Source organism: Staurois parvus, unplaced genomic scaffold (genome assembly GCF_062004578.1).
Source record: "Staurois parvus isolate SC_StPar_1 unplaced genomic scaffold, SC_StPar_1.0 ptg001347l, whole genome shotgun sequence".
Taxonomy (NCBI): domain Eukaryota; kingdom Metazoa; phylum Chordata; class Amphibia; order Anura; family Ranidae; genus Staurois; species Staurois parvus.
The window spans coordinates 140593-167302 of record NW_028319143.1 but is presented as its reverse complement, the minus strand read 5'-3'; the positions used below and the strand labels follow the sequence as shown (position 1 = coordinate 167302).

Here is a 26710-nt window from a genome sequence, read left to right as displayed (position 1 = left end):
AAAAAAAAGGCGTAATCTTTCACATATCCCACACGAGTGGCTGTGCGATTCTTTAAAGTTGACAGTAGTGGAGCTGCCATCTCGTCCTGGAATCTCTGTAGTTGGCTCCATTCCAAAGGAGAGATTCTTGTCTCTTCTTGCTTCTTTTACAGAGGCTAGCTGCTGACTCAGCTTGAATAAAATGCGATTTAATAAGAATATCTTACTTCCTATTACTGAGACCAACAGTAACTCCATCCTGAGCCAGATAAAGGGAATAGTGATAGTGCATAAGCCTGCAGCCAGCGTTCTGTCACATCAGAATCTTTAATTACAATCTGCAAACTGAGAAACTGTAGTAATAATTATATATATATATATATACATACAGATGAAACTCGAAAAATTAGAATATGGTGCAAAAGTTCATTTATTTCAGTAATGCAACTTAAAAGGTGAAACTAATATATCAGATAGACTCATTACATGCAAAGCTGAGCAACATACCAGGTCTGTTTTTCTTTAGCCCAGGTAAGACGCTTCTGACATTGTCTGTTGTTCAGGAGCGGCTTGACAAGAGGAATACGACATTTGAAGCCCATGTCCAGTATGTCTGTGTGTGGTGCCTCTTGATGCACTGACTCCAGCCTCAGTCCACTCCTTGTGAAAGTCCCCAACACTTTTTGAATGGCCTTTTCCTGACAATCCTCTCCAGGCTGCGGTCATCCCTGCTGCTCGAGCACCTTTTTCTTCTACACTTTCCCTTCCACTTTCTATTAATGTGCTTTGATACAGCACTTTGGGAACATCCAACTTCTTCTGCAATTCCCTTTTGAGGCTTTCCCTCAAGAGAGACCATCTAAAGGCTCAGGAACCCTTTGCAGGTGTTATGGTTTCACCTGTATATATATATATATATATATATATATATATATATATATATATATATTATATATAGCAATCATTAAAGAGGAACTCCAGACAAAGAACTAGACACAGAGCTGAAACTCCTATAAAGGGACAACTTTACCTACCAGAATATTTGTGATTCTGTTCAGCCAGTTTTGTAAGCCACATATGCCTGCCACATTGCATAGCCAGCATGGCTGTTGACAACTTCAGCTTCCTGTTTCATTTGCAGTTGTTTGGGCTGTGGAAGAGCCCAGGACTCGATTTTGCTTCTTGTGGGCCCCAAGGTGCTTTTCTGTTCTGAGGCTTCTCAGGTTTGCATGACACCTCTTCCACCTGTTGCACTTTGTTAAAGTATATTTGCCTTGTACCAGTGCGATGTCCACAGCATGGGGTAACATATTCTCTGGTGAAGGATCAGATCTGTAGGCTCCTCATGATCAAAGAACTTCTTGTGGTTTCATGGTTGCCGAGAACATACAATGGCCAGTGTGTCCAGGGTTCGTAGTTGACTGGAGCTGCACACTATTGTAAGAAGACGGGTTTGGTTGAATAAAGATTTACTTGGTGATGTTGTCAGTGTGCAGCTCTGCTCGGTCTCTACAGGCCTTTGTCAAGCGAGGACTTGCAGCTGATCATCTTGCAACCCGACATATCGCCATTATTGCTTTAAACAACACTGATCTTTTATTTCTTAAGTAGTCTTTATTTTCAAGAAAAGGGTTTTCATACATAAAGATAACAAAGACAGTACCAGACAAAGAAGCTGTGTAACAGGGGAAGGAATTAGGGTTAGGGTGGATAACAGGGGCGGACTGAAAACTGATGGGGCCCCCGGGCAATAGGGGATCATGGGGACCCTGTGTCCTTGCCCAAACTCAAAAAAACCTATGAAAAAGGTACCAGGGGCATCTCACGGGGCCCCCTACTGACCCCAGGCCCTCGGGCAGTGCCTGAGTTTCCAAATGGTCAGCCTGCCCCTGGTGGATAAGGGTTGGGGGTTAGGTTGGGGCTTAAGTCTACTGCTAGGGTTAGGGTTCGAAGAAGCTCTAGACAACATCCAAGGAGCAAGTGGAAACTTAAACACAGATTATTATTATTATTATTATACAGTATTTATATAGCGCCAAAGGGTTTGCTCAGCGCTGTACAGTAGCAAGGGGGACAGAACATGAGACGAGACAGTAACAATACACTACACGAGGGGTTCGAGGGCCCTGCTCTTTCGAGCTTACTATCTAGGAGGGAGGGGAAGGTGGTACAGGAGGAGATGGCTGTGGGGGATGGAGTGGCGGGAGGAATGGAGGAGGTTAGTTGTTAGGTGAGGTCGGGTGTTAGGTGAGGGTGGGGTAGGCTTCCCTGAAGAGGAGGGTTTTCAGGGTGCGCCTGAAGGTGAGGAGGGTAGACGACAGTCTGATGGATTGGGGTAGAGAGTTCCAGAGGATGGGGGAAGTCCTAGAGAAGTCCTGCAATCGGGTGTGGGAGGAGGAGACAAGGGAGCTAGAGAGTAGGAGGTCCTGTGAGGAGCGGAGGGCACGGGTAGGGTAGTATTTGGGTATCAGGTCAGTTATGTAGTTCGGGGCGGCATTGTGAATGGCTTTGTAGGTCAGAGTTAGCAGTTTGAATTTGATGCGTTGGGCAATCGGGAGCCAATGAAGGGATTGGCAGAGGGGGGAGGCAGATGTGGAGCGGTTGGTGAGGTGGATGAGTCTCGCCGCTGAGTTTAGGATCAACTGGAGTGGGGATAGCATTCGTTTGGGTAGGCCGGTGAGGAGGGAGTTGCAGTAGTCCAGGCGTGAGATGATGAGGGAGTGTACGAGTTGTTTGGTGGTGTCTGGGGTGAGGAATGTGTGTATCTTGGAGATGTTGCGGAGGTAGAGCCTGCAAGATCTAGATAGCAGTTGGATGTGGGGTAGGAAGGAGAGGTGGGAGTCCAGGGTGACACCCAGGACTTTGGTGTGTGGGGTGGGAGAGATGGTGGCGTTGTTAGTAGTGATGGAGAGGATGAGGACTTTATCCCTAAACCCCCATGTGACAGTTCTTGACCAATCACCAAGCACAAACACCCGCAATTCCACTAAGATCTATTGCAGAGTGAAACGTGTTATGAGCAAAATAAGAGCATCAGAGTATCCACAAATGATAACATAGGCCTCTACAGGAGCCAGATATTACCCAAATGCAGGTGTACTGTAAGTTTGAAGAGGAATCGGGGGACCTCCCTGGCTCCTATGCAGGGACAGCACGACTCATCAGCCAGAATGGACTGGGAGTGTATGGCACCCACCAAGGGCACGTTCACCCACCCAATGTGAGAGATCAGCAATGATCTTTTTGAAGCTTCTAAAAAAAGGTTCCTGGATATTCCAAGCTGAGAGGGTCAAATGACAGCTTGATCTGTAAGTAACCATCGTGGAGGAACTTCTCTGTTCCGAGACCCTAAACCTTTAAGTCATTGAGCTTGTCATAGAAAACCGGCAAAGTCAGCAAAGTCACTTGTGCACCCGAATTGAGAAGAGCTCTTGTGTGGATTCCTCCAACTTGAACAGAATCCACAGGTGAAGGGCCTACGGAATCGATAGGGACTTTGATAATATCAGTTGATGTAGCAGGTCTTTTTGAATGGACTTGTTCCCTTCTTCCACAGTAACTAAAGCGATGTTTCAGATGACATTTTGGTGGACAACCCTTGAAAACTTACTTGTGAATCAGGCATCTTCAATTGTTTCTTTAAGTTTCTTCTTGAAGAGAAGAACCTGATCATTTTGCAACCCAGCATGCTGGCATCAGGGCTTTAAACACTACTGAGCTTTTGAATCTTCTAAAAAATGTTCCTGGATGTCCCACAGTGAGAGGGTCAAATGACAGCTTGATCTGAAGGTAACCATCTTGGGGAAACTTCTCTACTCTGGGGCCCTTAAATTTTAAGTTATTGAGCTCCCAATACATCAGTGGTTCATATAGTGAACTCGGTATAGAGTTATTCCCCCTGAGGTCATCACAGAGGACAAGGGGGCGCTCTTTACATCTGGAGGAAAAGAAATGTAATCTCCAAACACGGAAAGGTTTCTTCACAGTGAGAGCTGTGAAAATGTGGAATAGACTCCCTCAAGAGTTGGTTGTGGCCAGCTCAGTGGATTGCTGTAGGAAAGTCCTGGATTCTTTCTTGGATACACAGAATATAACTGGATATAACATTTATAGGGAAAGTTGATCCAGGGAATATCAGATTGCCTCTCGGGGGATCAGGAAGGAATTTTTTTCACTGCAGGAGCACATTGGATCGTGCTTTGCTGGGTTTTTTGCCTTCCTCTGGATCAATGGTGGGTGTAGGATTATAATTTTTTTTTTTTGGTTGAACTGGATGGACTTTTGTCTTTTTTCAGCCAGACTAATTATGTAACTATATGTAACTTGACACAATCATCACTCTGCAATAGGGGTCAGAAGGAACCCCAGATTACGAGTCCTGACTGGTAGAGCTCACCCCCAAAGGAGCCGCTGGATGTATTGGTCTCCTTCTGCCCTGTTCCTGTGAGGACTCGCTCTTACCTGGACCTGAAATTATGCCCACACCTTAAACAGTGTCAGATGGCTTTATCTAAGAGGCAAAGCTCTGTAGAAGGAAGGAATGGTTTTAAAAAAAAGTAAAATTACAGTAAAGAAAATACAGTGTATGGGACACCAAGTAGTAAAATGAAATCCCCACAGCTGCCTGTAAATGGCCCAGGGCAGCGGTTCTCAACCTGGGGGTCGCGACCCCTTTGGGGGTCGAACGACCATTTCCCAGGGGTCGCCTAAGACCATCGGAAAACACATATTTCCGATGGTCTTAGGAACCGAGACACCGCTGCTGTCTCCGGCGATGTGTGGGCGGGATGATATGCTGCCCCTGTCACCGCCTCCTCGCCGCTGATTGGCCACCGGAACTGTAGCTCAGGAGAGGCACACAGGCGGCCAATCACCGGCGAGAAGGTGGAGCTTGGAGAGGAGGAGCCGAGTGGCAGCGCGCGGAGATCGAAGAAGATCGAGGGAGCTGCAGGAACGAGTGAAGAGAGAGGCCAGAGAAGGAAGACAGCTGACAGGTAAGTGCAAATTTTGCTGCTGCAGCCATGTATGCTGGTTGTAGATGGGAGAGGGAGAGAGCGAGCCCAGGCTGGAGCAGGAGTCAGCAAGGTAAGTATCATTGGTGTCAGTGGGAGGGATAGTGCCCCATCATTTGTGTCACTAATACCAACGATGGGGCACTATTCCTCCCCCCACTGACACCAACGATGGGGCACTATTCCTCCCCCCACTGACACCAACGATGGGGCACTATTCCTCCCCCCACTGACACCAACGATGGGGCACTATTCCTCCCACTAACGCCAATGATGGGGCACTATTCCTCCCACTGATACCAATGATGGGGCACTATTCCTCCCACTGACACCAATGATGGGACACTATTCCTCCCACTGATACTAAAGATGGGGCACTATTCCTCCCACTGACACCAATGATGGGGCACTATTCCTCCCACTGATACCAATGATGGGGCACTATTCCTTCCACTGACACCAATGATGGGGCACTATTCCTCCCACAGATACTAATGATGGGGCACTATTCCTCCCACTGACACCAATGATGGGGCACTATTCCTTCCACTGACACCAATGATGGGGCACTATTCCTCCCACAGATACTAATGATGGGGCACTATTCCTCCCACTGATACCAATGATGGGGTACTATTCCTCCCACTCATACCAATGATGGGGCACTATTCCTCCCACTGATACCAATGATGGGGCACTATTCCCCCCACTGATACCAATGATGGGGCACTATTCCCCCCACTGACACCAATGATGGGGCACTATTCCTCCCACTGACACCAATGATGGGGCACTATTCCTCCCACTGACACCAATGATGGGACACTATTCCTCCCACTGACACCAATGATGGGACACTATTCCTCTCACTGACGCCAATGATGGGGCACTATTCCTCCCACTGACGCCAATGATTGGGCACTATTCCTCCCACTGACGCCAATGATTGGGCACTATTCCTCCCACTGACACCAATGATGGAGCACTATTCCTCCCACTGACACCAATGATGGGGCACTATTCCTCCCACTGACACCAATGATGGGGCACTATTCCTCCCATTGACACCAATGATGGGACACTATTCCTCCCACTGACACCAATGATGGGGCACTATTCCTCTCACTGACACCAATGATGGGGCACTATTCCTCCCATTGACACCAATGATGGGACACTATTCCTCCCACTGATACCAATGATGGGGCACTATTCCTCCCACTGATACCAATGATGGGGCACTATTCCTCCCATTGACACCAATGATGGGGCACTGTTCCTCCCACTGACACCAATGATGGGGCACTATTCCTCCCACTGATACCAACGATGGGTCACTATTCATCCCACTGACATCAGTGATGGGGCGCTAGTCCTCCCACTGCAAAATTACAGTTATGAAGTAGCAACGAAAATAATTTTATGGTTGGGGGTCACCACAACATGAGGAACTGTATTAAGGGGTCGCAGCATTAGAAAGGTTGAGAACCACTGGCCCAGGGGGAATGTACTAAGTCGGTGTATGTAGGGCACAAGGCAACAGCAGTATCAGTCCCCTGCAGGGGTGGACTGACAACTCATGGTGCCCCCGGGCAATAGGGGATCATGGGGCCCCTGTGTCCTTGCCCAAACTTAAAAAAGCCTATGAAAAAGGTACCAGGGGCATCTCATGGGGCCCCCTACTGACCCCGGGCCCTCGGGCAGTGCCCGAATTTCCAAATGGTCAGTCGGCCCCTGAGGACTAGGCACAGACCCTAACCTCAGATCTAATCACTGGCCAGCGGAACACTAATGGGTTGATTTTCTAAAAATGAAGAGTGCAAAATCTGGTGCAGCTGTACACAGAAATCAATCGACTTCCAGATTTATTTTTGTTAAATCTTAAATGAACAAGCTGAAATTAGAATCTGATTGGCTCCCATGCAGAGCTGCACCAGATTTTGTACTCTCTGGTTTTAGTAAATCCCCCCTTATGTCTTGCACTGTCCTCCAATGTAGTGCCGGAACAAGGGGTGGGCAGCAGGGGCGGCTGCTCTGGGCTCTGTGGGATGGGAGGCACCACAAGCAGATTCAGGGTAAGGGGATTTGTGTTGGAAGGGGGAATATGGGATAAAGATTGTGTTAGGAGGGGAAACGTGGGGAGTGGTGATTTGGGAGGATTTGCATTGAGAATGAGGATAGGGGATTTGTGCTAGAAGGGGGGATTATAGGGGTTTGTTCTAGAAATGATAGTATGGTAGGGGAGGGTATTTGTGCTAAGAGGGGAATTTTTTATTTTTTTTGGGGGGGGGGGGGGGTGATTATGCTAGTAAGGATGATCAGGGGGTATTTGTACCAGGAGGTAAAAAACATTTTTGGGAGGGGGGATTTGTGCTAGGATGGGGGATTGGGAGTGGAGAACTGAGCTGGGAGGTTGATTTGGAGTTGGGGAAGAGGATTTGTACTCGGAGGGGAAATTTGAGGGGCAGAGGATTTCTATTTATAGGGAGAATTTTTTTTTGGGGGGGAGGGGTTGAGATGGGGTATATGGGGAGCAGTAGGGGGTACAGATTGTTTTAGGAGGGGAAACTTGGAGAGTGGTGATTTGGCGGGATTTGTACTAGGAGGGAATTTTTTTTTGGGAGGGGGGATTTGTGCTAGGATGGGGGATTGGCAGTGGAGAATTTGTGCTGGGAGGGGGATTTGGAGTTGGGGGAAGAGGATTTGTGCTCGGAGGGGAAATTTGAGGGGCAGAGGATTTGTGTTTATAGGGAGATTTGTTTTTTTGGGGGGGTGGGTTGAGATGGGGGCATATGGGAAGCAGTAGGGGGTAAAGATTGTTTTAGGAGGGGAAACTTGGGGAGTGGTGATTTGCATTGGCAAAGGGGATAGGGGAAGAGGATTTGTGCTAGAAAGGGGGATGTAAAGGGTCTGTTCTCGAACTGATGGTAGGTTGAGGGAGGGTATTTGTGCTAGGAGGGGAATAGTTTTTTTTATGGGGGGGGGGATTGTGCTAGTAGGGATGATCAGGGGGTTTTTGTTTATAGGGAGAATTTTTTTGGGTGGGGGGGGTTGAGATGGGGGCATATGGGAGAGAGAGGATCTGGGGGGATGTGGAGGGGGGGGGGCAGATTTGTACTGGCAAAAGGGGGGATTTATGCTTAGGGGGGTAAGCATGCAGGTTAGTGCTCAATTTTTTTAAGTTCGGGAGGGGATTTTTGTTGACACATAATGTTCATACATCTTGGGGGGGTGCAATTTGGCATGTTCACCCTGGGCTCTAGATGACCTTGTCCCAACTCTGCTCCAATGTATCAAGACTTCAAAAAAACCGATTGGGCAGCAGCACTGCATTTTCCAATGTATGTGTGTCATAATGAACAGATCACAGTCCCAAGAGAGCCGGGAAAAGCTCTAATATATTGTATTGGACTGTTATTCAGTCTTTCTGTGACAGCTGCTGCCATCTAGCAGGCATAAGACGGTACTGCTTCACTTACAGGCTGTTCAATCTAATTTGTGATTTTATCTTTAGATAAGTCTCGGTATAAGCAAATATAATGGTACATTTTTATTTAATTTTGCAATAGTAAAAAAAAAAAAAATCACATTTCTTAAGGATATATCCAGAAATGTTGTCAATTTTATTTGAGTATTTCTACAACTTTAAAATGAATGTCTGGGCAATTTTTTTGTGTAAAAAAAACTGCAATGTATGCAGATTTCTGCATGTTCTAGCCCAGGGCTGGCCAACCTGCGGCTCTCCAGCTGCTGCAGGACTACAAGTTCCATCATGCCTCTGCAAGTCAGTAACTTCCCATCTTTGCAATGCCTCATGGGAAATGTAGTTCCACAACAGCTGGAGAGCCACAGGTTAGCCACCCCTGTTCTAGCCCTTTAAAGTAAGTACAGAAAAATACCTGATGATGCTGCAAAAAGTGCAATCAGCTGAACTACACCCCCCATATTGCCATAACATAGGGGAGGTGTTTTGTAGTTCAATAGGAGAGCTAATTAAGATGCAGAGTGCACAAGCCAGGACTGGGACTATGGCAAGATCAGCAGATATTTGTTTTTTTCTTACCTTGAGCAAACTGATATAATAAAATACTTTCAGTGGTAAAATACCAAAAAGCAGCAAATAACACTGTTCAACAGGTAAAAAGTTTTGGGCATAAAATTAGCTAATCTTACATAATTTTGGGGTGCTGAAAACGAAAATGACCCTAAAAAATGTTTAAAAGAATTAAAATTAAATTATAATAGAAATCGGCTGTTAGGATTTTCACACGCCTTAAGGTACCCATTGGCATTGGATGACAGATACCTGACCTGAATAATTTCACTCAGATCATGCAGCAATCTAATGTCTATGAGAGGCCGCCCCGGGAGCCCAACCTCAATGGCCACCTGCTGATGGGAGTCTGTGGAGCGTTCCTTTAAATTCTAATGTCTGAATTGCTGAAATGTATTAATATTTTTGGATATATAGATATTGTCTTCTTAGTCCACATTTCTGTGAAAGTCCACCATGTGAAGGCATTCCATTTCCAATTCTACCGTCCCTATGTGTACAACTTCCAAAATAGGAACGTAGGAAGCTGGAAATGCTTTTAGATTTGTACTTAATTAGATGATATGGGGGTTCTGCCGTCTCCTGGAGCTGGGCATTCTGGATTCCAACTGGAGCTATTTGGAGCTGGGGAATGTTGAACCGCCCGAAGAATCTTCAGCTGAGGATTCAGAAACTACTTGTAGCCATTTGGAGATGGGGACCTCTAGAGCTAGGGTTAATAGAGTTCAGAGAACCTTCTAGAGCAGGGGTCTCCAAACTGTAGCTCGTGGGCCAGATGTGGCCCTTTGCTTGCCTTTATCCGGCCCTTTGGGTACTCTTCCTTCCACTGATATGAGGCACTATTCTTTCCACTGACACCAGAGATGGGGCAGTATTCCTCCCACTGACGCCAATGATGGGACACTATTTCTCCCACTGACACCAGAGATGGGGCACTATTCTTTCCACTGACACCAATGATGGGGCACTATTCCTCCCACTGATACCAATGATGGGGCACTATTCCTCCCACTGACACCAATGATGGGGCACTATTCCTCCCACTGATACCAATGATGGGGCACTATTCCTCCCACTGATACCAATGATGGGACACTATTCCTCCCACTAATACCAATGATGGGACACTATTCCTCCCACTGATACCAATGATGGGACACTATTCCTCCCACTGATACCAATGATGGGACACTATTCCTCCCACTGATACCAATGATGGGGCACTATTCCTCCCACTGACACCAATGATGGGACACTATTCCTCCCACTAATACCAATGATGGGACACTATTCCTCCCACTGATACCAATGATGGAGCACTATTCCTCCCACTGATACCAATGATGGGTCACTATTCCTCCCACTGACACCAATGATGGGGCACTATTCCTCCCACTGACGCCAATGATGGGACACTATTCCTCCCACTGATACCAATGCCGAGCCACTATTTCTCCCACTGACACCAGAGATGGGGCACTATTCCTTCCACTAACACCAATGATGGGGCACTATTCTTTCCACTGACACCAAAGATGGGGCACTATTTCCCACACTGACACCAATGATGGGGCACTATTTCCCCCACTGACACCAATGATGGGGCACTATTCCTCCCACTGACACCAATGATGGGGCACTATTCCTCCCACTGACACCAATGATGGGGCACTATTCCCCCCACTGACACCAATGATGGGGCACTATTCCTCCCACTGATACCAATGATGGGGCACTATTCCTCCCACTGATACCAATGATGGGGCACTATTCCTCCCACTGACACCAATGATGGGACACTATTTCCCCCACTGACACCAATGATGGGGCACTATTCCTCCCACTGATACCAATGATAGGGCACTATTCCTCCCACTGATATCAATGGTGGGGTACTATTCCTCCCACTGATACCAAAGATAGGGCACTATTTCCCCCACTGACACCAATTATGGGGCACTATTTCCCCCACTGACACCAATGATGGGGCACTATTCCCCCACTGATATCAATGGTGGGGCACTATTCCTCCCACTGATACCAATGATGGGGCACTATTCCTCCCACTGATATCAATGGTGGGGCACTATTCCTCCCACTGATATCAATGGTGGGGCACTATTCCTCCCACTGACACCAATGATGGGGCACTATTCCTCCCACTGATGCCAATGATGGGGCACAATTCCTCCCACTGATACCAATGATGGGGCACTATTCCTCCCACTGACACCGATGATGGAGCACTATTCCTCCCACTGACACCAATGATAGGGCACTATTCCTTCCACTGATACCAATGATGGGGCACTATTCCTCCCACTGATACCAATGATGGGGCACTATTCCTCCCACTGACACCAATGATGGGGCACTATTCCTCCCACTGACACCAGTGATGGGGCACTATTTCTTCCACTGATACCAATGATGGGGCGCTATTCCTCCCACTGACACCAATGATGAGGTACTATTCCTCCCACTGATACCAACAATGGGGCACTATTCCTCCCACTGATACCAATGATGGGGCACTATTCCTCCCACTGACACCAGTGATGGGGCACTATTTCTTCCACTGATACCAATGATGGGGCGCTATTCCTCCCACTGATACCAATGATGGGGCGCTATTCCTCCCACTGATATCAATGATGGGGCGCTATTCCTCCCACTGATACCAATGATGGAGCACTATTCCTCCCACTGACACCAATGATGGGACACTATTTCTCCCACTGACACCAATGATGTAACTTTTTTTACTCCCAATGACCACCAAGCCTATGGCATTGCTTACTCCCACTGGCCATAGTTTGCTCCCCCCCCCCTAAACTTTGAAGGGCAGTAAACTAGCCCTTTATTTAAAAAGTTTGGACATCCCTGTTCTAGGATTTTATGAAGCCCCTGGTGGTAAGATTACTAGAAGATTGCATCTAGGGTGTCTATAACTGACTAGAGCTGGGGTTTAATGAGCCTCAAGAGCTGGAATTATTGAAGCACCTAGAGCTGTGGTCTTCTCAAAACCTATAGCTATGTTTTCAGGAGGCAACGGGCATTGGTTTTTTTAAGCCCTTGGTGGTAAGGTTACTGGAGAACATGGTTCTTGGGTTTCTAGATTGTTCTGGGATTGCTGGATTTTTTGGGGCCCCAAGAGCTGGAATTTTTCAAACACCCAGAGCTGAGGTCTTTGCAGCTCCCAGAGCTGGGGTTTCTGGTGTCACCTGGTAGTAAAGTTACAGGAGAACCTGAATCTTGGAGCTAAGATTACTAGGCTTTTTGGAGCCCCCCAAGCTAGAGCTTTTGAAGCACCTAGAGCAGGAGTTTCTAAAACCCCCAGGGTTGGGATTCCTGAAGCTTCTGATGGTGGAGTTTTTATAACACTTACACCAGGAATGGCTAGGGTTTCTGAAGCCCCCTAGGAGCTGAATTTTCCAAAGCATCTAGAACTGGGTTATTTTTGGTCTCCTATAGCTAGGTCTTCAAGACTCACCTGACACAAGTGGAGCCACTTGCCCGTGGTGGTGAGGTTACTAGAGAATCTGGATCTTCACTTTCTGCAACTTCCTTGAACTCCGATTTAGGCCTAACAGCTGGAGTTTTTGCAGCCTCCTAGAATTGGGATTTCTGAAGGCTCTGATGGTGGGGTTACAGGGGAACCTGGACCTTGGGGTTTTAGAAAACCTCCTAGAGTTGAGGTTCCTGAAGCTTCTGGTGGTGGTGTTTCCAGAACTGTTTAGACCAGGGATAGCTAGGGTTTCTGGAGCCACGTGGAGCTGAAGTTTCCAAAGTACCTAGAACTGGGTTATTTTTCAGCCTCCCATAGCTAGTTTTGCAAGAGTCACCTGCCACTGGGGTTTCTGAAGCCACTGGTGGTGAGGTTACTGGAGAACCTGGATCTTCAGTTTCTGCAACTTCCTACAGCTGGGATTACTAGATTGTGTTTGAGCCCCCACAACTGGAGTTTTTGCATGATTCTAGAGCTGGGGTTTCTGGAGTCACCTGGTGCTGGGGTTTCTGAAGGCTCTGATACTCGTTTTACAGGGGATCTTGGGGTTTTAGAATTGACTAGACCTAAGACTGCTGAGGTTTCTGGAGCCACCCGAGCTAGAGACTTTGAAGCATCTAGAGCAGAGGTTTTTTCAAGCACCCAGAGCTGAAGTCTTTGCAGCCTCCCAGAGCTCTGGTTTCTGGAGTCACCTAGTGCTTGGATTTCTGAAGCCCCTAGTTGTGATGTTACAGGAGAACCTGAATCTTGGAGCTAAGATTACTGGGCTTTCTGGAGTCCCCCAAGCTAGAGCTTTTGAAGCACCTAGAGAAGGAGTTTCTAAAACCTCCCAGTTTTCTGAAGCCACTGGTGGTAAGGTTACTGGAGAACCTGGATCTTCAGTTTCTGCAACTTCCTAGAGCTGGGATTACTAGATTTTTTTTGAGCCCCCACAACTGGAGTTTTTGCATGATTCTATAGCTGGGGTTCCTGGAGTCACCTGGTGCTGGGCTTCTGAAGGCTCTGATGGTGGTTTTACAAAGGATTTTGGGGTTTTAGATATCACTAGACCTAAGATTGCTGAGGTTTCTGAAGCCACCTGAGCTAGAGACTTTGAAGCATCTAGAGCAGAGGTTTTCTTTTTCTTTTTTAGAGCAGAGGTTTCTGAAATCTTCCAGGGCTAGGGTTTATGAAACCTCTGATGATGGGATTTCTAGAACCTCTTAGAACTGGGATTGCTAGGGCTTCTGAAGCCACCTAGAATTTAGGTCTCTGTTGCCACCTAGAACTGTTGTTTCTGGTCCCCTTTGAGCTGGAATTTCTAGAGCCCGATGGAGCAAGAGCTTCATAGCAGTAGCCACTTGGGAATTCTAACTGGCAGATATGGAGCAGGCAGGGGCGGACTGAGCATTTGGAAACTTGGGCACTGCCCGAGGGCCTGGGGTCAGTAGGGGGCCCCATGAGATGCCCCTGGTACCATTTTCATAGGCTTTTTTGAGTTTGGGCAAGGACACAGGGGCCCCATGATCCCCTATTGCCCAGGGCCCCATGAGTTTTCAGTCCGCCCCTGGGAGCAGGGACAACTTAGCTAACATATAGTAGTGGGATATAACAAGGGCACCATGGATGGCTGTCCAGAGTCCCACACAACAGGGGAGTCCATGGGAATGGCAAAAGATTTCCCAAGTAAAACACAATGTCTGCATACAGTAACTCGCATGTATGATCCAATTAAATGGTGTTTGTGTGGGGGGGGGGGAGGGGTTGGGGTAGCATGGATTGAAGCAGCCGCGGGCCTGCAGTGCAATTATTTCACTCCTGTACATACATGTTTATTAGAAGTTATTAATGCTCAGCTAGAGTTCTCCTTTAAATAGATAGCGATTGGAGAGGGATCTCAGCTCCTTACGTCTGAATAACATATCACTAAGAAACCTGGTGGCAGCGTGTTCCCGCGGTGTGTTGTGAGTGCGTGCTTCACACGTTTATAAATACTCCACCCGTGCTGCCATTTTATACTGACGGCGCATTAACCCTGTAATGGGAATCTATTCAGCCTAATATGACTGTCCCAGTGTTCTCTGTACAGCGCTACGGAATATGTCAGCTACACAATTCTATAATATGTAAGTGTAAGCTCCTCTGTACAGAGACTGATGTGACTGTGGGGGAGGGGACATTAGAATGTAAGCTCCTTTGGTACAGAGACTGATGTGACTGTAGGGGAGGGGACATTAGAGTGTAAGCTCTTCTGGTACAGAGACTGATGTGACTGTGGGGGAGGGGACATTACAGTGTAAGCTCTTCTGGTACAGAGACTGATGTGACTGTGGGGGAGGGGACATTAGAGTGTAAGCTCCTCTGTACAGAGACTGATGTGACTGTGGGGGAGGGGACATTAGAGTGTAAGCTCCTCTGTACAGAGACTGATGTGACTGTGGGGGAGGGGACATTAGAGTGTAAGCTCCTCTGGTACAGAGACTGATGTGACTGGCTCAGTGTTCTCTGTACAGCACTGCTGTATATGTCAGAGCTATATAAATGTATAATAATAATAGGGTGTGACTGTGGGGGAGGGGACATTAGAGTGTAAGCTCCTCTGTACGGAGATTGATGTGACTGTGAGGGGAGGGGACATTAGAGTGTAAGCTCCTCTGGTACAGAGACTGATGTGACTGTGGGGGGAGGGGACATTAGACTGTAAGCTCCTCTGGTACAGAGACTGATGTGACTGTGGGGGAGGGGACATTAGAGTGTAAGCTCCCCTGTACAGAGACTGATGTGACTGTGGGGGGAGGGGACATTAGAGTGTAAGCTCCTCCGGTACAGAGACTGATGTGACTGTGGGGGAGGGGACATTACAGTGTAAGCTCCTCCGGTACAGAGACTGATGTGACTGTGGGGGAGGGGACATTAGAGTGTAAGCTCCTCCGGTACAGAGACTGATGTGACTGTGGGGGGAGGGGACATTAGAGTGTAAGCTCCTCCGGTACAGAGACTGATGTGACTGTGGGGGAGGGGACATTAGAGTGTAAGCTCCTCCGGTACAGAGACTGATGTGACTGTGGGGGAGGGGACATTAGAGTGTAAGCTCCTCCGGTACAGAGACTGATGTGACTGTGGGGGAGGGGACATTAGAGTGTAAGCTCCTCCGGTACAGAGACTGATGTGACTGTGGGGGAGGGGACATTAGAGTGTAAGCTCCTCCGGTACAGAGACTGATGTGACTGTGGGGGAGGGGACATTAGAGTGTAAGCTCCTCTGGTACAGAGACTGATGTGACTGTGGGGGAGGGGACATTACAGTGTAAGCTCCTCCGGTACAGAGACTGATGTGACTGTAGGGGAGGGGACATTAGAGTGTAAGCTCCTCCGGTACAGAGACTGATGTGACTGTGGGGGAGGGGACATTAGAGTGTAAGCTCCTCCGGTACAGAGACTGATGTGACTGGCTCAGTGATCTCTGTATAGCACTTTGGTATATGTCAGAGCTATAGAAATGTATAAAATTAGTGTGTGACTGTGTAGGGAGGGGACATTAGAATGTAAGCTCCTTTGGTATAGAGACTGATGTGATTGGCTCAATGTTTTTTGTACAGCACCATGAAATATGTCAGAGTTACTGTACATAAATGTGACCGTGTTGGGACATTAGAGTGTACGCAGAAAGAAGTCAGGGGTATTATAAAAATACCATATAGCTGTTCCCCCCCTTTGAAACTACATCTAAATTCATTCCGTGGGAATGGGGAAAAAAGTTGAATGTTCTCAGGCTATATTCTCTGCAGAATGTTATTCATTGAAAAAAAAAGTATAAAAGGTGAAATACTGCATTAGGGCCACTAGATGGTGCTGATTATCATAGGAAATAAGTATGCTCCATAGCTCCATCTTGTGGACAAAATATTTTCCCCATTCACACAGTGTTTTGTTTTCAATGCCAAACATTTATTCTGCAGAGAATATAATCTGAAAATATTCAATTTGCCCCATTTGTACAGAATTAATTTACATGCAGTTTCGATGTTCGAACAGCTAACGGAATTTTTTTTATTTTTAACTACACCCCCAAAAGCAATAAACCTTTCTAACCTTACCAATCACCGCTCAAAAGTTATAAAAGAAGTTTGACCCTAAAGTAACTCTGTTGTCGCCCCAAAAAATTGCCCAAATCAGTTCCCTGCAAAAAAAGAGGCTTAATACTCATTTTTCCAAGGACAGGTGTCTTCTGAATCGTGATAGAATGCCGGCACTTCAGTTAAATCAACAAGAAAATACCCTTTATTTAAGAAGAACAAAGTATAAAATCCACACAAAGGTCCAACGCGGTTCGGCTGGTAGGCATGAACCATGAGCAAGACCCAACAGCTGAAACGCGTTGGCCCTTTATGTGGATTTGATGCTTTGTTCTTCTTAAATAAATTGTATTTTCTTGTAGATTTTACCAAAATTCACAAGCAAATAGTTTTTATTTAACCATTTCCATACCGGGCAATTTTCCCCCTTCCTGCCCAGGCCAGTTTTCAGGTTTCAGCGCTCTCACACTTTGAATGACAATTGCGCAGTCATACAACATTGTACCCAAACTAAAATTTTTATCATTTTCTTCACACAACTAGAGCTTTCTTTTGGTGGTATTTAATTACCGCTGGGGATTTTATTTTTTGCTAAATTAACAAAAAAAGACCAAACATTTTGAAAAAAAAGCTTTTCTTTATTTCTGTTATAAAAGTTTGCAAATAAATAATTGTTCTTCATAAATTTAGTCCGAGATGTATTCTGCTACATGTCTTTGGTGAAAATAACCCAAATTAGGATGTATTATTTAGTTTGTAGGAAAGTTATAGAGTTCACAAACTATGGTATAGATCTGAATATTGATCAATCCTGAAGTACTGACAGACAATCTAATTTCTTGAGGTCCAAGAATGTCAGAATAGTACAGATATCCCCCAAATGTCAGAACAGTACAGATATCCCCCAAATGTCAGAACAGTACAGATATCCCCCAAATGTCAGAACAGTACAGATATCCCCCAAATGTCAGGACAGTACAGATATCCCCCAAATGTCAGGACAGTACAGATATCCCCCAAATGTCAGGACAGTACAGATATCCCCCAAATGTCAGAACAAGACAGATATCCCCCAAATGTCAGGACAGTACAGATATCCCCCAAATGTCAGAACAAGACAGATATCCCCCAAATGTCAGAACAAGACAGATATCCCCCAAATGTCAGGACAGTACAGATATCCCCCAAATGTCAGGACAGTACAGATATCCCCCAAATGTCAGGACAGTACAGATATCCCCCAAATGTCAGGACAGTACAGATACCCCCCAAATGTCAGAACAGTACAGATATCCCCCAAATGTCAGGACAGTACAGATATCCCCCAAATGTCAGGACAGTACAGATATCCCCCAAATGTCAGGACAGTACAGATATCCCCCAAATGTCAGAACAGTACAGATATCCCCCAAATGTCAGGACGGTACAGATATCCCCCAAATGTCAGGACAGTACAGATATCCCCCAAATGTCAGGACAGTACAGATATCCCCCAAATGTCAGGACAGGACAGATATCCCTCAAATGTCAGGACGGTACAGATATCCCTCAAATGTCAGGACGGTACAGATATCCCCCAAATGTCAGGACAGTAAAGATATCCCCCAAATGTCAGGACAGTAAAGATATCCCCCAAATGTCAGGACAGGACAGGACAGATATCCCCCAAATGTCAGGACAGTACAGATATCCCCCAAATGACCCCTTTTTGCAGAGTAGACAGTCCGACGTATTTCATAAGAGGAATGGCGTGTTTTTTGAAGTTGTATTTTTTCGGTCATAATTTTTTGGAAAATTAAAAAATTAAAAAAATTAGTTTCACTATTTTTTTTTTTACATATGGTCACCAGTGCAGTACAGCGTCATCATATAACTGGCATGGCGGTGATCAAGGACACTGACTGGTGACAGTATGAAAAAAATATATATATATATATATATATATTTTTTTTTTTTATTAACTTTTTTTCTTTTTTTTAAGATTTTTTTTTTCATATTTTACTATGACCAAAGTAGTACAATGTTACCATAGTAACATTATACTACTTTGGGGAAGTGATCAGTATTTTTTTTTTTTTACACAATTTGCTTATAGCAAAGAATTACTTTGCTATAAGCCAGTATTTACCTGAATGACATCGATTCATTCAGGGATTTTTTTTTTTTTTTTGTGCTTAGCTGTGATTTGGCCACAGCTAATCACATGACATGTGCATGTGATCTCTGTGACCATTCACAGCTAGACACTAGTATACAATGGATGGCATGAATGAAGCCATCCATTGTATACAACTGTCATGTGACCTGCTGTGATTGGTCACAGCAGGTCACATGGTACCGGCAACGGGGGCCGATACTCAGATCTGTCATCGGCCGTGTCCGAGGTACACGGCCGGTGACAGATCGCGCCGCTGTGCCGCTCTGCAGGAGCGCAATCTGCGCATGAGGGGGAGGACACCATATGGCGTGCACCCGGAAAGCTGATGACATTTGCCGCCCGCCATTCGGCCATAGGGTGGGCGGCAAATGGTTAAGAAGAACAAAGCATCAAATCCATAGAAAGGGCCAACGAGTTTCAGTCGTTGGGTCTTACTCATGGTTCATGCCTACCAGCCGAAACGCGTTGGCCCTTTGTGTGGATTTGATGCTTTGTTCTTCCTAAATAAAGGGTATTTTCTTGTAGATTTTACCAAAATCCAAAGCAAATAGTTTTTATTTAGGAAGAATAAAGCATCAAATCCATAGAAAGGTCCAACGTGTTGCGGCTGGTAGGCATGTGCCATGAATAAGACCGAACAGGCCAAAACGCGTTGGCCCTTTGTGTGGATTTTACAAATTTGTTCTTCTTAAATAAAGGCTATTTACTTGTGGATTTTACCGAAATGCCGACATTCTATCAAGATTCAGTCTCTGCAGGGCTCACAGAGGACGACAGCCTGAGCAGCGACTCATATAATAAAGTTGATTACGGACCGGAGGTGGCAGCGCTGTGTGTTTGGTTTTCAGACTTGTTTCTTCTACCTTCGTCCTGTTCCTGGTCTGCAGACGCTCCTCAGCATTTCAAACTTCCAGGGAAGTTGGACGCCTGTGCCCCCTGACACACTCTGCAATTTCATCCTCTGACCCCTAGAGGGCTCAGTAGGGAGGGGGAGATCCTGCTTTGAGTAGTTCTCTGTGTGTCCCCTCAGTGCTGCCGCTGTCCAAGTGCTGAAACAAGGAACTCAGCACTGGGGAGGAATGCTGATTAATATAAAGTAGCTGATTAAAATCCAACTCCGCAGGGCTTCATGTTGTATGAACTTGCCAATACGTGTAAGTCTGTACTACCGTGTCAGGTTGTTAATGTTAGCCCCTCCCTCTACCTGTCCTGATGTATGAACAGCTATAAAAAAAAAAGAACGATTCAACTATGCACTTGGGGGCTAGGAATATGCATGCATCATACATACTAGGGGGGGTACAACTGGGGGGGGGCAATGGTGGAGAAGGATCTGGGGGAATCAATGGTGGAGAAGGATCTTGAGGGGGGGCCAATGGTGGAGAAGGATCTGGGGGGGTCAATGGTGGAGAAGGATCTGGGGGGGTCAATGGTGGAGAAGGATCTCGGGGGGGGGTCAATGGAGAAGGATCTGGGGGTTCTGGTAGATCACAAGCTTAATAATGGCATGCAATGCCAAGCTGCGGGTTCTAAAGCGAGCAAAATCCTTTCTTGTATTAGGAGAGGTATAGACTCCAGAGAGAGAGAGATATCACCCCCCCCCCCCCCCCGGTACAAATCATTAGTTAAACCTCATCTGGAATATGCAGTTCAGTTTTGGGCACCAATTCACAAAAAGAACATTGGGGAACTGGAGAAAGTACAGAGAAGGGCAACCAAACTGATAAGAGGCATGGAGGAGATCAGCTATGAGGAAAGATTAGAGGAACTAAATTTATTAAGATTTTTATGATCTCCATGTATAATACATAAGGGGGGATATGATCTCCATGTATAATACATAAGGGGGGATATGATCTCCATGTATAATACATAAGGGGGGATATGATCTCCATGTATAATACATAAGGGGGATATGATCTCCATGTATAATACATAAGGGGGGATATGATCTCCATGTATAATACATAAGGGGGATATGATCTCCATGTATAATACATAAGGGGGGGGATATGATCTTCATGTATAATACATAAGGGGGATATGATCTCCATGTATAATACATAAGGGGGGGATATGATCTCCATGTATAATACATAAGGGGGATATGATCTCCATGTATAATACATAAGGGGGGGATATGATCTCCATGTATAATACATAAGGGGGGGATATGATCTCCATGTATAATACATAAGGGGGGATATGATCTCCATGTATAATACATAAGGGGGATATGATCTCCATGTATAATACATAAGGGGGATATGATCTCCATGTATAATACATAAGGGGGGATATGATCTCCATGTATAATACATAAGGGGGGGATATGATCTCCATGTATAATACATAAGGGGGGGATATGATCTCCATGTATAATACATAAGGGGGGATATGATCTCCATGTATAATACATAAGGGGGATATGATCTCCATGTATAATACATAAGGGGGGGATATGATCTCCATGTAAAATACATAAGGGGGGGGATATGATCACCATGTATAATACATAAGGGGGGATATGATCTCCATGTAAAATACATAAGGGGGGGGATATGATCACCATGTATAATACATAAGGGGGGATATGATCTCCATGTATAATACATAAGGGAGGGTATGATCTCCATGTATAATACATAAGGGAGGATATGATCTCCATCTATAATACATAAGGGGGGATATGATCTCCATGTATAATACATAAGGGGGATATGATTTCCATGTATAATACATAAGGGGGGGATATGATCTCCATCTATAATACATAGGGGGGATATGATCTCCATGTATAATACATAAGGGGGGATATGATCACCATGTATAATACATAAGGGGGGATATGATCACCATGTATAATACATAAGGGGGGATATGATCTCCATGTATAATACATAAGGGTGGGATATGATCTCCATGTATAATACATAAGGGGGGATATGATCTCCATGTATAATACATAAGGGGGATATGATCACCATGTATAATACATAAGGGGGGATATGATCTCCATGTATAATACATAAGGGGGGATATGATCTCCATGTATAATACATAAGGGGGGATATGATCTCCATGTATAATACATAAGGGGGATATGATCACCATGTATAATACAAAAGGGGGGATATGATCTCCATGTATAATACATAAGGGGGGATATGATCTCCATGTATAATACATAAGGGGGGGATATGATCTCCATGTATAATACATAAGGGGGGATATGATCACCATGTATAATACATAAGGGGGATATGATCTCCATGTATAATACATAAGGGGGATATGATCTCCATGTATAATACATAAGGGGGGATATGATCTCCATGTATAATACATAAGGGGGATATGATCTCCATGTATAATACATAAGGGGGGACATGATCTCCATGTATAATACATAAGGGGGGGATATGATCTCCATGTATAATACATAAGGGGTGATATGATCTCCATGTATAATACATAAGGGGGGATATGATCTCCATGTATAATACATAAGGGGGATATGATCACCATGTATAATACATAAGGGGAGATATGATCTCCATGTATAATACATAAGGGGGGATATGATCTCCATGTATAATACATAAGGGGGGGATATGATCTCCATGTATAATACATAAGGGGGGATATGATCACCATGTATAATACATAAGGGGGATATGATCTCCATGTATAATACATAAGGGGGATATGATCTCCATGTATAATACATAAGGGGGGATATGATCTCCATGTATAATACATAAGGGGGGATATGATCTCCATGTATAATACACAAGGGGGGATATGATCTCCATGTATAATACATAAGGGGGGATATGATCTCCATGTATAATACATAAGGGGGGACATGATCTCCATGTATAATACATAAGGGGGGGATATGATCTCCATGTATAATACATAAGGGGGATATGATCTCCATGTATAATACATAAGGGGGATATGATCTCCATGTATAATACATAAGGGGGGATATGATCTCCATGTATAATACATAAGGGGGGGATATGATCTCCATGTATAATACATAAGGGGGGGATATGATCTCCATGTATAATACATAAGGGGGGATATGATCTCCATGTATAATACATAAGGGGGATATGATCTCCATGTATAATACATAAGGGGGGGATATGATCTCCATGTAAAATACATAAGGGGGGGGATATGATCACCATGTATAATACATAAGGGGGGATATGATCTCCATGTAAAATACATAAGGGGGGGGATATGATCACCATGTATAATACATAAGGGGGGATATGATCTCCATGTATAATACATAAGGGAGGGTATGATCTCCATGTATAATACATAAGGGAGGATATGATCTCCATCTATAATACATAAGGGGGGATATGATCTCCATGTATAATACATAAGGGGGATATGATTTCCATGTATAATACATAAGGGGGGGATATGATCTCCATCTATAATACATAGGGGGGATATGATCTCCATGTATAATACATAAGGGGGGATATGATCACCATGTATAATACATAAGGGGGGATATGATCACCATGTATAATACATAAGGGGGGATATGATCTCCATGTATAATACATAAGGGGGATATGATCTCCATGTATAATACATAAGGGGGGATATGATCTCCATGTATAATACATAAGGGGGGGTATGATCTCCATGTATAATACATAAGGGGGGGATATGATCACCATGTATAATACATAAGGGGGGATATGATCTCCATGTATAATACATAAGGGGGGATATGATCTCCATGTATAATACATAAGGGGGGATATGATCTCCATGTATAATACATAAGGGGGGATATGATCTCCATGTATAATACATAAGGGGGGATATGATCTCCATGTATAATACATAAGGGGGATATGATCACCATGTATAATACATAAGGGGGGATATGATCTCCATGTATAATACATAAGGGGGGACATGATCTCCATGTATAATACATAAGGGGGGGATATGATCTCCATGTATAATACATAAGGGGGGGATATGATCTCCATGTATAATACATAAGGGGGGATATGATCTCCATGTATAATACATAAGGGGGATATGATCTCCATGTATAATACATAAGGGGGGATATGATCTCCATGTATAATACATAAGGGGGGATATGATCTCCATGTATAATACATAAGGGGGATATGATCTCCATGTATAATACATAAGGGGGGACATGATCTCCATGTATAATACATAAGGGGGGATATGATCACCATGTATAATACATAAGGGGGATATGATCTCCATGTATAATACATAAGGGGGGATATGATCTCCATGTATAATACATAAGGGGGGATATGATCTCCATGTATAATACATAAGGGGGGACATGATCTCCATGTATAATACATAAGGGGGGATATGATCTCCATGTATAATACATAAGGGGGGACATGATCTCCATGTATAATACATAAGGGGGGATATGATCTCCATGTATAATACATAAGGGGGATATGATCACCATGTATAATACATAAGGGGGGATATGATCTCCATGTATAATACATAAGGGGGATATGATCTCCATGTATAATACATAAGGGGGGATATGATCTCCATGTATAATACATAAGGGGGATATGATCTCCATGTATAATACATAAGGGGGGACATGATCTCCATGTATAATACATAAGGGGGGATATGATCACCATGTATAATACATAAGGGGGATATGATCTCCATGTATAATACATAAGGGGGGATATGATCTCCATGTATAATACATAAGGGGGGATATGATCTCCATGTATAATACATAAGGGGGGATATGATCTCCATGTATAATACATAAGGGGGGGATATGATCTCCATGTATAATACATAAGGGGGATATGATCTCCATGTATAAATACATCAGTGGTTCATATAGTGAACTCGGTGTAGTTATTCCCCCTGAGGTCATCACAGAGGACAAGGGGGCGATCTTTACATCTGGAGGAAAATAAATGTAGTCTCCAAACACGGAAAGGTTTCTTCACAGTAAGAGCTGTGAGAATGTGGAATAGACTCCCTCAAGAGTTGGTTGTGGCCAGCTCAGTGGATTGCTATAGGAAAGTCCTGGATTCTTTCTTGGATACACAGAATATAACTGGATATAACATTTATATGTAAATCTGATCCAGGGAATATCCGATTGCCTCTCGGGGGATCAGGAAGGAATATATTCCCCTGCAGGAGCAGATTGGATCATGCTTTGCTGGTTTTTTTGCCTTCCTCTGAATGAACTGTGACCATTCGGTGATTATAATTTTGGATTTGAGTTGACTGACCCTAGATTCTTAGAAGCTAACCTGTGGCCCAGGGACTGCATTTGTCCCTTTAGAATATATTGTGGGACCCGACCCTCAGGGCCCCTGTAGACAATAGTTTGTGTGTTTCCTTACCTAGGTGCTTTCTCAGTAAAGGAAAAACATTCCTTAGACTGAGTTCTAGTATTAAATGGCTTATTTCTTTCTCACTATCTTACTTTTTGCTGTACTGTCTATCTATTTTCCTTCTTTATCCTTTTTTTGCTGAGAGAAATGTCATACCAGTGACCTCGAGAAGTCCCGTGTAACATGTCCCAGTCTCCAACACCTCCTGTACATGTCTGTAGCCTCAGGTTAGCTACTGTTGCATGTACAGTATGCCATCTCTGAGAGCTTTTGGTAGCGTTACATTCACTGAATAATATATGTGGCCCTTTGGTGATGTCAGGGGCCACACTTAAGGCAAGGAGAAAGTTGAGAAATCAATGCCCTAAATATTACCATCTTTACAGCTCCTCTCTTTTCTGGCTTTGTCATGCAGGGAGGTGGTAGAGATCGACCTGTTCTTGAAAGAGACAGCGAGCCGAGAAGCCAATGCCAAGGTGCGCTTACAACAGTTCATCGAAGAGCTCCTGGACCGAGCGGACCGGGCCGAGAAGCAGCTGCAGATTATCAGTAGTTGTGGGACGACTCCGAACGGCAGCTTGGGAAGGTGTAGCATCCCTGGATACAAAGCACAGGAACCCCGCCTCCAGGGACCCAGGCAGGTATGACCATGTGGACGGACACACTGCCAGTCTACAGCATGCTCTGTATTATTGCTGAAAATTGCTGTTTCACTATTCTAACCTACATTACCGCTAACATTTTCGCCAGTGTACAGATGTTTAAAGTGTAAAACGGTGATGGGAAGAAAAAAAAGGTGCAAACTTTAAAGTTGCGCTTCAGGCGATGAACTAATAAACTGTTATAATACATGTGAGCATATCTAGGAACTTTTGCAAATCTGATTTCCTGAGAATGGGGGTGATGTAGAGGGCAAGGGTAACAGCAACACATGTAGGGTACTGCGACAAATGGTGGGTGTGGCAAGATTGCACACCCACCTAAAACTTCAGTGTATCCATCAGAAGTATATAACTTACATTGTGCAGGGGTCCAGGTTGGGTGATGTACATTGTACAATGGTCTGGGGTAGGTAACATACATAGCTCATGGGTCCAGTTGGGTGACATACATAATGCAAAGGTCTGGGGTAGGTAACGTTCATAGCTCATGGGTCCATTTGTGTGAAATACATTGTACAATGGTCTGGGGTAGGTAACGTACATAGCGCATGGGTCCAGTTGGGTGAAATACATTGTGCAATGGTCTGGGGTAGATAACATACGTAGCGCATGGGTCCAGTTGGGTGACATACATAATGCAAAGGTCTGGGGTAGGTAATGTATGTAGTGCATGAGTCCATGTTGGGTGACATACATAATGCAATGGTCTGGGGTAGGTAACACACATAGTGCATGGGTCCAGGTTAAGTTATTTACATGTAAAGGTCTGGGATAGGTAATGTATGTAGTGCGTGAGTCCAGATTGGGTGACATACATAGTTCAATGGCCTGGGGTAGGTAATATACGTAGTGCATGGC

The 26710-nt window shown here is 44.8% G+C and overlaps 1 protein-coding gene across 1 annotated transcript in view; it reads left to right on the top strand.

The window, feature by feature from the left end:
* The window catches only part of FBXO41 (F-box protein 41), a 224529-nt gene that overhangs the window by 126111 nt on the left and 71708 nt on the right, over nt 1–26710 (top strand). Inside the window, exon 3 of the mRNA XM_089661500.1 lies at nt 25606–25831. Within this exon, the coding sequence (XP_089517626.1) occupies nt 25606–25831 (226 nt within the window). The remainder of the gene's footprint in view (nt 1–25605; nt 25832–26710) is intronic.